Source organism: Bos grunniens, chromosome 3 (genome assembly GCF_055505025.1).
Source record: "Bos grunniens cultivar Pamir isolate PY7600 chromosome 3, Bosgru_T2T1.0, whole genome shotgun sequence".
Classification (NCBI taxonomy): Eukaryota; Metazoa; Chordata; class Mammalia; order Artiodactyla; family Bovidae; genus Bos; species Bos grunniens.
In genome coordinates this window covers 104,518,328-104,530,945 of record NC_141167.1, presented here as the reverse complement: position 1 = coordinate 104,530,945, position 12,618 = coordinate 104,518,328, and the positions used below count along the sequence as shown (strand labels likewise).

Sequence of the window (12,618 nt, the reverse complement as noted above, 5' to 3'; positions counted from 1 at the left end):
TTCAGGCTGAGCGGGGGGTGGCAGGTGGCATGTGCCATGGGTGCAATCTGAGCTGCCTTCATTGCAGTCAAAGCCACAGGTCTGAAGCTTCTCTTGAGCAACAGAGTATTGACCAGGGCTCAGCCCAAGATGAATCAGAGATGTTTCTTCACCAGAGGTCAAAGGTGCAGCCTGATTTATAAAAACCTCCCTACCCCAGGGCTCCTCACCACTGCTGTGCACTCTCCTGGCATTCCACACTTCTGTGCAGAGGGGTAAGTGTCCTTTCCTCGACTCAGCCCTCGGGGATCACTTGGCAGGATGGTGGGAGCCACAACTCACTGCCCTCTGAACCCCCTCTGGCTGACTGCATTTTGGGACCAAGGGTACCAGCTCTTGCTCTGATAGGAAGACCCAGTCTCAGGACTTGGGAATGGCCAAGGTGGGAGGGGTGGCCGGCATGTGGAAGAACCCTAAAGTACCGTCACTTGGGGAAAGGAAACAGCCTGGCAACCACAGAACCCTTCCCAGGTGAGCCTGAGTGACCAGCACTCTCTGAATTATACTCCCCAGGAGACGGGGGCCCACGGAACAGGTGGCAGTTAGGGCTGATTCTTTGATACTTTAGGTGGTATCCTATGTCCTTCTCCCCTATTCTATCCACAAATAAGAACATTCACCGTGGGTCAAACAGAGCAGCAGACCCGGGATAGTAGCCCTTGTCTAAACCATTAATGAGGAAGGAGGAGACAGTGGAAGCGTGGGGCTGGGGAGGCGCTGCTCTAGACCTCCCTTGTCTCCTGAAGGTGAACGTAGTTTGGTAAAATGACTAAGCTGGAAGATCACCTGGAGGGAATCATCAACATCTTCCACCAGTACTCCGTTCGGGTGGGGCATTTCGACACCCTCAACAAGCGTGAGCTGAAGCAGCTGATCACAAAGGAACTTCCCCAAACCCTCCAGGTATGGGAGGCCCCTCTCTTGGCAGTTTCCCACCCCCTTGCGCTGAGGGCAGTGGTCTGAAGGATGATGGTGGGGGCAAGGACTGGGGTGGGTTCACCCCAGTTTGTGCTTCCAAGGATGTTCCCCAGCCCCTCCCAGCTGTGGTACAAGGGGCCCACCGCTCTCTCTGAATAGCTCTCTCCATCACCTTAGATCATGCCTTCCTTTCTCTGTAAAGTGGAGAGAGGCAGGGCTGGGCGGGGTTGGATTATTGAACTATACAACATCTTCTAGGTTAAGACTTGGTTCTAGGATGGCTTAAGACAGCTGCTTCTGTCTGCCTTTCATTTTCTCATATTGGATTCTCCCACATAGTTTTGGATCATGAGTTACTGTTCCCTGGCTGCCCTGGGCTGAGTTCTGAGGGATGCGAGGCCTAAAGAAAGGGGAACTCACTGACCCTGCTTTCTCTTCTCCCAGAACACCAAAGATCAACCTACCATTGACAAAATATTCCAAGACCTGGATGCCGATAAAGACGGAGCCGTCAGCTTTGAGGAATTCGTAGTCCTGGTGTCCAGGGTGCTGAAAACAGCCCACATAGATATCCACAAAGAGTAGGAAGCTCTTTCCAGCAATGTCCCCAAGAAGACTTACCCTTCTCCTCCCTGAGGCTGCCTTACCTGAGGGAAGAGAGAATTAATAAACGTACTTTGGCAAAGTTCTTAGCAGAATCTGTGTCCTTTTTTTTTCTTTTACCAAACTTGATCCTTCCTCACCCCTGCTGTTCTGACAAGCCCCGTTTAGACCTCCGAGACCCACTTCTCTGTCTGCTCGTTTGTTCACCAACAATTTATTAAATCTCTCTAATTTGTTCATGTATTCATTTATTTAACAAATATTTAGTGAGCATCTATAATAGCCAGAGATCAAAGACATGAAGTCCTCATCCTTCTGGGGTTTTCATTCTAATAGGGAGGGAATTGAAGATGAACCAACCGACAAACGACTAAGTATTAGCAGGCCAGTGCATCCTGTGATACACTGGTAGGTAATGAAAAGAGATATGTAGAAACCTAAAGCAAAGGAATATAGGGTAGAGGGAAGGACAGGGTTCCTGGTTTAAATATGTTGACAGAGGGATGCATTTGGGCAGAGATCTGCAAAGGATGCAAAAGCTGCAAAAGATCCACAGCTTGCGGATGTCTGGGGTCAAGAGTCCTGTAGAGAGAGGTCGAGGCCCTGAGACAGGTTCGAGCCTGACCTGCCCGATGGCCAGCACGATGGCGGGTGCAGAGCTGAGGCAGGGCTGGTGGGAGATGAGCGCCTGCAGGAAGCAGGTGTAGGGAGCAGGGGCTTACAGTCTGTGGGGAGGACCTTGGACTTGGTGCCAAGTGTGCTAAGGAGTCACAGGTGGTTTTGAGCAAGCGAGTGAGTTGATTTCACTTATTCTTCCTGTATGGATCATGAAACCTGGGGCATGATAAAAGGTGTGGGGAAAAGGGAGACGGGAGCAGGAGGCAAGCATGAGGTACGGGGGAGGGAAGACTTCTCAGGCCAGACTCCCTCCCCACGCTGATCTAGGCCAGGTTCTTCGTGACATGTTCCCCTAGGACTGTGTTGCTCTCCTGTCGGGCTCTTCTCTCCTGCTGAGATTCTGTATCCACTGGGTGCTTATTTGTTTAATGTCTGTCTCCTGCATTGATGGGGGTGTGTGCACGGAGGTGCAGCATCTCTGTCATCAGCACTGTGCTTGGCATGCAGCAGTTATTTCAGAAATATCTTTTATAGAAGTGAACGTATGGGCACTTACCTGGTGGTCCAGTGGTTAAGAATCTGCCTTCCATTGCAAGCAGGGGACCCAGGTACCATCCTGGGTCTCACAACAGGGCTCACAACAAAAAGCCCTCATCCTGAAACAAATACCCAGTGCAGTTAAAAAAAAAAAATGAATGAATGAATGAATGAATGGAGATCGTTGTTGTTCAGTCACTCAGTCATGTCCAACTCTTTCTGACCCCATGGACTGCAGTGCACCAGGCTTCCCTGTCCTTCACTATCTCTGGGAGTTTGCTCAAAACTCATGGAAATTAATAGGCTACTGATTTGATCCCCTATAAAAGGTCCAGGGGAAAACAGGAAGGAGCATGGAGTAATCTCCCTAGGGGCCAAGTGTTGGGTTCCCTAGTGAAAAGTGCATCCATCTGAATGGGAAGAAGTTAGTGGGGGCCTCCCTGTCTACCATCCCCTGTCGAGTGCTGAGTCAGATCTGGGATAGATGGCATGCCCCTTTAGTCCAGATGTCAAGAGGTCCATTTTGTTAAGTGGTTAGAATACCCGCACATTATGGGTGCGTGTACCCTCCCAAATTCATTTGTTGAAGCTCTAACCCCTAGTGTGTTGGTGTTTGGAGATGGGCCCGTTGGGAGGTAATTAGATTAGTCATGAGGGTGGGACCTTCATGGTGGGATTAGTGCCCTTATAAGAAGAAGAATAAAGATTTCTCTCTCTCTATGAGCGCACATGGAGAGGAGGCCATCTGAGCACACAGCAAGTCTACAAGACTGGAAGAGAGCCCTCACCACACCCCAGCTCTACTTGCAGCCTGATCTCAGGCTTCCAGCCTCTAGAACTGGGAGATTAAATGTCTGTTGTTTAAGCAACCCAGTTTATGGCAAGGCTCCCCAACCTTCAGTCTGCGAACTGGTACCTCCTGTCAGACCAGTGGCAGAATTAGATTAAAAATAAAGTGCACAACAGATGTTATGTGCTTGAATCAACCTAAAACCATCTCCACACCCTGTCCATGGAAAAATTGTCTTCCATGAAACTGGTCCCTGGTGCCAAAACATTTGGGGACCTCTGGTCTAGGGCATTTGTTATAGCAGCCTGAGCAGGCTGGGATACCATGAAAGCAGCATCCAGGGCACAGCCTTAGGCTCTGACAGACACATCTACCTCCTCTTCAGCAGCAGGAACAGGCCAGGAGGGCAGAGTTTATGACACCATTTTAAAAGATTAGATAACTTGCTGGAGCCCAGGTATGACCGATATGAGGAAAAGTGAGAAGAGAAACTTCACATTGGGGCAGGGGTGGGTTTGTATTTTGGTGCAAAGCCGGGCAGAGATGATGTGTAGAAAGCTTGGATTCAGGACTGAGGCCAGGAAGTGATAAGTCCTGGCCCCAGAGGCCCCAGGGTTGGAGGTTCGCTGGACTGTCCATCAGAGGAAAGCACTCTGTCTGTGATGTGGATCTGAGGCAAAGTTGAGGCTGGAAGGGATTGTGGAAAGTAGGAACCTGTGGAGACCTCTCCTGGGGATGAGGCCGGGGCAGAGGATGAAGATGGGGATGGAGTGGGATTGGCAGAAGATGAAGGAATTCAGGACCCAGAGAAGGTGGTCTTGGGATGAAGGCTTCCATCACTGAATGAGAAAAGAGGACCACTCAGGGAAAGCCCTCATTTGCTGACTGACCTTGGGAAAATCACTTTGCTTCTCTGGATCTCTGTCTTCTTCATATTTGAAGAATTCAAAGGAGTTTTGGAAATTTATTTGAAGAGTTCAGACTAGGTGGACACTCAGGTATAGTTCAACTTTAATGTTCTGAGATACTTGGATGGGATGGAGAACTTTAAGTAAGATCTAGAAAGATGGGAAGCAGGGTATTCTTGGGCAAAGAAATGATGGTGGCCTAAGTATGAGGATTAAAGTTATATTTCTGGATTCAGATCCTAGTTTTACCTTTTACTAATTGTGAGACCTTGAACTCGTTACTTAAAATCTCTAAGCCCCAGTTTCCCCATCAATAAAGTAGAAATAACAGCAGCATCTTTCCCAGAGTTGAAGTGAGGATTAGATAACCTAACAAAACATGCAAAGCACTTAGCACAGCGTCTGATGCCAAGTAAGCACTCAGTAGGTATTAACACTAGTAGTAAAATACTAATTTATATGGGAAGGCCACTTGCCAATGCAGGAGATGTGGGTTCAATTCCTGGGTTGGGAAGACACCCTGGAGAAGGAAATGGCAACCCACTCCAGTACTCTTGCCTGGAAAATCCCATGGACAGAGGAGCCTGGTGGGCTACAGTCCATGGGGTCACAGAGAGTCGGACACGACTGTGTGACTGAGCCCATATTGTGAGCTAAGGGACACAAAGTGCACCTTCCAGGGGCTCTGAGTGCACCCCTGCCCTTCAGGAGGATGTCTTGGGCCAGCACACTGCCGCACACCGTGAGCTAAGCTTACTTGCACACTGGGACTTTGGAAGTCAGGAGAAGAATCTGGATTCAGTGAGATGGCCACCAAGAGCCTCTGGGGCTAGCATGGCTAGGACTTGTCATTTAACTTGGCCCATATGTAAAAGTCTTCAATGTTAAAAGGAAGCAAACCAGATTGTGAAAATCTGATGGGCAAGAGCTGACTTCCTCTGCTTCTCTGATTTCCCTTGTTACTTAACTCAGCCCCGGGTAAGCAGAAGTTCAGTTCTTGCCCTTTCAGCATTAATCTGAGGAATCTTTCCTTAATCCTCCCTCCTCCCCATACCTGCTCCACCCAAGAAGACTAATGAAAAGCACCTCCTCTGTGCTCCCAGGCACCCTGTGCTTCTCATCGCCTTTGTTTTACAGCCACAACTTAATATGGAAAATAGCTATTTGGGTGTCTCTTGCCCCTGTTAGGTTAAAGGTTCCTTGAAGGCAGGGGACCTGCAAAGTGTTTGACACAAACATCAGGCTCAGTAAGTCCCTATAACAGCCTCCAGACTGATTCCTGTGCTCCTTTACTCTGGTTCCCCAATCCCTTGTCCATGCAATAGCCAGTGTGATGCCCAAACATAAATCACAGTGCGTCACTACCTGGTGAAGACCCTGCAGACTTTTTCCAGTGCTTCTTGTCATCCAGGTCTCATTCTCATTGTCACCTTCCTGGGAAGCCCTGTCTGGTTCCCCAGCTCAGTTAGCAGTTGTTCTAGCGTGTCTTCCTTCTACTGCGGCACTCGTCCGCACCTGCAACGATCTGTTCTTTCTTCCTTGACTTGTTTCTTGCCTGACTTTCCCTAAGCAGAAACTCCAGCCGAGCTGGGACCTGCTGTGTTTTGTGAGCTTGTGGCAGTGTCCTGCCCCTTCCGTTATTCAGTGATGCCTATTGGTTTAGTAGAATCAAGTTACTGTTTACTAACTGAGGGGAACAACAGCTTTTATAAAATGAAAGTGAGATGCTTGTGGCGGCGGTGGGGAGGGTGGGGGGACCCTACGGCAAGTACACCCCATCACTGAGGGCTTTGGAGTCCTCGCTGTGGAGAGGACCCCTCTCTCCAGACCTCGGCAATATTCGAAGGCAGTTGTCACAACCCCCTCCAGCTTCTCTTTTCCAGGCTCAATACCCTCAGCCCTATCTATAACTGATTCCCATTGTAATCTCCTTCCATTGTTAACGGGCATCTCAGAAGCTGAACATCTTGTTTAGGAGGTGTCAGGAAATGGCAACCCACTCCAGCGTTCTTGCCTGGAGAATCCCAGGGACGGGGGAGCCCGGTGGGCTGCCGTCTATGGGGTCGCACAGGGTCGGACATGACTGAAGTGACTTAGCAGTAGCAGCATCCCCGGTGAGATATGACCCTGATTATACCTCAAAGGCATTCCCCTCCCTGACAATACCCTACTTACTTGAGACTGCACCTCAGGCCTGAGATCAAGAGGCAGAAAGCGCCTTGTGAAGGAGATTCAGAAAGAGACACAGAGAGAATATTGTAGGAAGGGAAGAGAAAGAGACGGCAGACCAAGAGGAGAAGGAAGAGAGGAGAGGGATGGATGGAAGTGGGCTGCTCTGCCCTGCGCCCTATGCTGGAATCCTGCTGCCCTGGTGCAAACACCCACCACTCTCTGCTTCACCCCTTGCCTGCCTCAGTCTTGGTGTTAGGGGAAACACGCAGGCTGAAACTGCCCACCCTGGCCAGGCACCGTGGTAACCATTCCTGTGAGTTCTTTTATGACAGGAGGTCCTGGGAAGGAACATGAAATTAACAAGCCACTTCAAATCAGAAGACTTCAGGAAAGGTCAAAAGGAGATGAGCGTCCTACTGACCTCCGAGAATCCTCCTCATTGGAATACATTTTGGCTGAGCCACATGTGCACCACCAGGAAAGACCCTGAGTCAGAGAGACTGGCCAGAGACAACCCAGCAACGAACCTCATCACCACAAAACCCGAGACTTCAAGCCATGTGGCAGAGTGGTTCCCCTGGGTCCCCTTACCCTGCTTCTCTCCACCCAGGTGCCCCTTTCCAGTAAAGTCTCTTGCTTTGTCGGAACGTGTGACTCCTCAGACAATTCATTTCTGAGTGTTAGACAACGGCTCCCTTTAGGGCCCTGGAAGAGATCCCCCTTTCCTGCAACACTGGCAATAGTCCCCCTCCTCACTGTGCAATCTCACCGTACATGAGACAATTCTGGGTTCATGGGCAAGAGTGAGGGAACTCACAGAGAACAGGGAAACCCTGGGAATGCTCACTGGAGGCCAGTCTCTCCCCCTACCCCGGTGACCACTTTCCCTGGTTGACGTGTGCAGGCCGGGACCTCTGAGGACAGAAGCTAGGGGTCTAGTTCAGCCAGGGGATTGACCAGAGTCTTGGGGTAGAGGAATTGTTTTAGCCCGAGTCCCAAGGGGAAGCAGGAGTTGAGCAACCAATTGTTTCAGACCTGCTGTCACTTTGGTAATTCAAGTGTCAAAATCCATGACACAGGGCTTTCTAAAACACAGGTTTTCAGCAACTGTGGGAGGGGACAGGGCATTGAGGTTGGATTCTGGAGTTTACTTCATGGCAGGGCTTGTGTCAGGCTTGTGTAAGATTGCCTCAGCCGGCTGGTGAAAGCTGAGGCCTTCCTTCCCAGTAAGGTCTTGGGAAACATCACACAATCCTCTTCTTTTTCCTGTAGAGGTGGTGAGACACACTTGCCTTGTTGACATGGTCCAGGTAGTTTGAGATCCTGGCTGAAAGCATTATTTCTCTGAGAAGCACCACCTCGGGCTCTCCTAGCCTCACTTGGACCATCATGCTGCCTCCAAACCTGTCTCACTTCTGCCCCAAATCATCCCCACACAGCAGACTTTTCCAAAGTATGTATATATCATTTCCCTCCCCAAATCTCCACTGCTGCTCCTGCCCTCTGTTTTCTGGAAAGTGTAGCTCCCTGGCCTCTATCTCCCCGCTCTCCTCTTCATCTCCCACCTCCTTCTCTTGTACATCCAGGCCTTTGCACATGTGCTCTTTTTCTGAAGCACTTGCAGCTTCATCTGAGGATGCCTGCAGCCAGCAGCTTTAACTCAGCCCTCCAGGAGACCACCCAGGCGAACGGCAGCCCTCCCATCAAAGCCCCACAGAACTTCATCCCTCTCTGACCTTTGATTTTCTATATCAGACTCATTTAAGAGACTGTCTTGTCAGCCCTGCAGTCCTGGGAGTTCCTTAAATGACAGAGTGAAGCCTTATTTATTGCAGGGACCCCTCAGAGCCTTATACAGAGCCTGACATACAATAAGTGTGTAGTTAGCGTCTCTCGAGTGAATAAGAAGACAAGTGAGTGACAAACGAATTAATCTCCATGCCCAGTTCTGGAAGCATTTCACAACGCCCAGGTCCCAGAGCATATTCTGAGCATCGTTGAGCCTCTGGGCACCGCCCACGTCCCAGAGCATATTCTGAGCATCGTTGAGCCTCCGTGCAGTGTCCTGCAGTGGGGGGTGCCCCTGTACTTCCTCACCCCTCCCAGAAAGGTATGCAGAAGTTCAGGTTTCTCTGCCAAGGAGGGCAACTCCCTCTTATAGGAATCGGGGGACAGGCATCTGACAACAGGCTTTCTGTTCTTCAATCAGCATAATGCTGGGGAAACCCCAAAGTGTTTGTTTCTTGAAAGAACTCAATCATAGAGGTAGTCAGCATTTCTCACCTGGAATGGGAATCTTAACCTTGACCCTGATGCTCTCATTCTTTGTCTGAGGGAAGAAGATGACTCCCCTCTACTCCATAGAACCACGTTTTTGGAATAGGAGAAGCTAAGTCACCCTTCCTTCAGGTCAGCTCTTTTAACAAGATCTCACAGGGCTCTGCAAGAGCGGTTTGCTACCACCTCCCCCCCTGGGATCTAGAGCAGCCTGCCCCTCTCAGACCGAGCTAACAAAGAGATAAGGCAAAAGTGGAACCCTTGGTGTCTAAGAAGCTCTGTCCCTTTTGTTCTGAGCCCAGCTGCTCCATCATCTCTGGCCTTCAGGTTGCCAGACCATTGGTACACCCCTCATGCCCAAAGTGGTCCCCACCTCACCCTCTCCCCAAGACAGCCCCAACGTCACCCTCCAGCTCCACGGGGCCCTAGGACCATCATACCTTCCCTTGCTCATTCAAAGTGCTCCTGAGAGTTTATTCCATGCTGACCTGGAGGCAGTCGCCATTGCCCCTGCTTCTAGATAAGGGGTTACAGTTCCCTAGTGCACGTGCAGACATATTGGAGAGTCCTACGGGCCTGGAGGAACAAGCCCCCGTGTGTTTCAGGAAGGTGGGTGGTCAGGAAAGTGGGGGCAGTGGGGGGGGGTGGGCAGTGACACAGGCTCTAGGCCCTCATGGCCATTAAGGGACTCATTAGAGACCTCAAGGCGAGGAGAGCATTCCTGGTGCAATTGTGCAGAGCCTGGGGATAGCCGGGATGTGATTTAGGGAAAATGTTTTGAAGAACTGATTGGGTAGCTGTGTGCATAGACGGAGTTAGATTTATTCTGTGCCCCCAGTGGTGTGGGAGGAAACCATGGTTAATGCTCAGCAGGCACGAGGAGATGGATTTTGGCTGGTGTAAAGAAAGTCTTAGTGTCAGCACCAAAGGAGGACACTCCCTTTCCCGGAGGAGTTAGGGCAGGCTGGGGCCAACTTCTTGGCAGGGAGAGAATCACTCAAGTGTGAGGGTGGGACAGGTGGGGTTAAACCAGTAATGGTCAAACTTTTTTCAGAACAAACTACTTTATTCAGGTGGAAGCTTCTAGTGTGCAGAAGATGAAGGCAGAACTGGTAAGAACTGAATAAAGCTGGGGGGGGGGTGCTCCAGAATCCCATCCCCTCACTGCCCTTATCTTCCTGTTGGAGATGCCATAATGATATACAGAACCTTCAATATTTTCCCCCGGTGATCGAGGCTTTGGGGACATTTTGCTGGTTTTAATCCTACTTCTTCTCCCTCCTTTCTTCACGTTACCCCCCAGAAAGGGATTGTGGAGCATGTAGAGTATTTTAGGACAGCTGTACAGTCAGTATTGTTTGAGAACCTGCTGTGTATCAGTCACTACTCCAGGGGCTGGGAATAAACTAGAAAATAAGACAGATGCCATGACTTGCCCTCATGGAGTTCCCAGTGCAGTGGGGAAGCAAAGTCAAAGACATACTTCTGGCACACTGCAATAGGTAATGGTGGATGCACGGGATAGGGGGAGCCTACTCTATCCGAGGCATCTAGTCCGGGCCAGTACCCAGGCTGTGGTTTTTCCAGTAATCATGTATGGGTGTAAGAGTTGGATCATAAAGAAGACTGAACACTGAAGAGTTGAGCTTTTGGGCTGTGGTGTTGGAGAAGGCTCTTGAGAGTCACTTGGACAGCAAGGAAATCAAGCCAGTCAATCCTAAAAGAAATCAACCTTGAATATTCATTGGAAGGATTGATGCTGGAGCTCAAGCTCCAGTATTTTGGCCACCTGATGTGAAGACCTGACTCACTGGAAAAGACCCTGACATTGGAAAGATTGAGGGCAGGAGGAAAATGGGGTCACAGAGGATGAGATGGTTGGTTGGCATCACTGACTCAATGGACATGAATTTGAACAAAGTCCGGGAGACGGTGAAGGACAGAGAAGGCTGCCGCGCTATATACAGTCCATGAGGTTGCAAAGAGTCAGACGTGACTTAGGGACGGAAAAAACCTCCCAGCTGCCAGGCCAGCTCTCTTTCTCCTGCACCAAGCTGCACAGCAGGGACTTGAGGGTGGCTTAGAATGGCTGTCAGGAGATGTCTCCCCATTTATGGGGTCTCCTAGGCAGGGAAGGGACTGGGACCTTCTGAACTCTGCTCCCCAAGCTCACAGCCTGGAGTGCTTCCTGGAAACACCCCCATACTCTCAAGCAGGATCCCTGACATCCCTGTTGCCATAGCAAAGACTCTTAAAACAGGATTTGTAAGGTCCATGGCAGGCAGGCTGCAGGGAGCTGGAATCTGAGCCTGGTTCCTTGCTTCGTGCTCAGCACTGGGGAAGGAGCTGCAAGCTCCAGGCTGCAGAGAAGATGGATTCAAGGCTCTCTGCCATGTTCACCAACCACCACTGTCTGACCCTTCTGCACACTATGCCTCACTTTCTTTACTTGTAACCCAGGGGACAGATGCTGTTCATCTTTTCCTGCCCTGTGCCCCATCCTAATCCTGCCAGAGTTCTCTCTCTGCTGAAAGCACAGTGCAGGAGGACGACCCTGATTCGGGCTCTGGTGTTTGGAAGGCTCACCCCAGGCCAGTGATGACCCGGGAGAGGTTGCGCACAGGGCAAGCAGTGAGGGCAGGGGAGTCACTTGGGTGTCTCTGAGGTGAGCGCCTGGGTCTGGAGGCTGCTGAGGCAGGGAACCTGGGAGCCAGGCCAGGCTGCAGGTTCACAGGGCAGTCAGGGCTTCTGCTGACCTGAGCTCTTAGCTACCGACGAGGCCCAGAGGAACTCCCGACCCCTCCAGGAGCTCAGCTTGACCTGGAATCTTAAGATCAGAACCTGCAGGCCTGGGAGGCTCCCCGGACCCAGTGTCCTTCCTCATGGCAGTGGTTCGGCCTCATGGCTGCAGACCCAGGGATGGCTCTGGTTTCTTCTAGCGGATAGGCTGGGCCCTTCTCACGCCCCCATCCTCCTGGGGCCAGGGCCCTGCTCCCTACCTGTGTGCACGCCTTCCCTTGTGTCCACAGGAAGGACGCTGCATCTGCTAGAGATGCCCTACACCCCCATGGATTTAGAACTCCATCTGTCCTTGACTCCAGCGTTCTTCCTCAGACACGCTGTGTCTGTGTGCACATCTGGAGGACTTCCAGAGGCCTAGGTTCTGGTTCCCAGGTGGCTCAGTGCTAAAGAATCCATCTGCCAATGCAGAAAATGTGGGTTCGACCCCTGGGTCGGGAAGATCCCCAGGAGAAGGAAATGGCAACTGGCTCTAGTATTCTTGCCTGGAAAAAGCTCATGGACAGAGGAGCCTGGCAGGCTACAGTCCATGGGGTCACAAAAGGTCAGACATGACAACACACAGCACTCACACACTCAAGGTTCTAGTAGGAGAGGGCTGTGTGGGCAGCATTGGGCAAAGAGGGGGTAGGGCTGGGTTGGGACATGGCTGGAAGGTCGAGGGGAAGGTATGACACCTATTTCTCTCTGTGGTGACAATGGCCAACTTCACTGGGAGGTCCTGAGCTGGGATGAGTAAGGGGCACCTGAGCAGTGGAGTCTGGAGTCATTGGGGAGGAGATGGTTCAGGAGATGAGCCCAAGGGACCCAGAAGAGATTCACAGTTTCTCTGCTTCTTTTTTTTGTTATTACTGCATGAAGAAGTTGAGGCCCAATTAAGGCCCAGGACTGTCTGATGCCCAGACTTCTGGGAAGGTCAGGTTGGGAGGCGGGAGGGGGAAGAAGCACGCAGAGCAC

The 12,618-nt window shown here is 51.0% G+C and overlaps 1 protein-coding gene across 1 annotated transcript; it reads left to right on the top strand.

Moving 5' to 3' along the window:
• The first annotated feature begins 207 nt into the window (after window positions 1-207).
• On the top strand, window positions 208-1,645 carry LOC147376553 (protein S100-A12). The gene is made up of 3 exons (XM_086392754.1): window positions 208-254; window positions 786-942; window positions 1,402-1,645. The coding sequence occupies exons 2-3, from the start codon at window positions 805-807 to the stop codon at window positions 1,540-1,542; spliced, it is 279 nt and encodes a 92-aa protein (XP_086248880.1). The 5' UTR covers window positions 208-254; window positions 786-804; the 3' UTR covers window positions 1,543-1,645.
• Window positions 1,646-12,618: the final 10,973 nt, after the last annotated feature.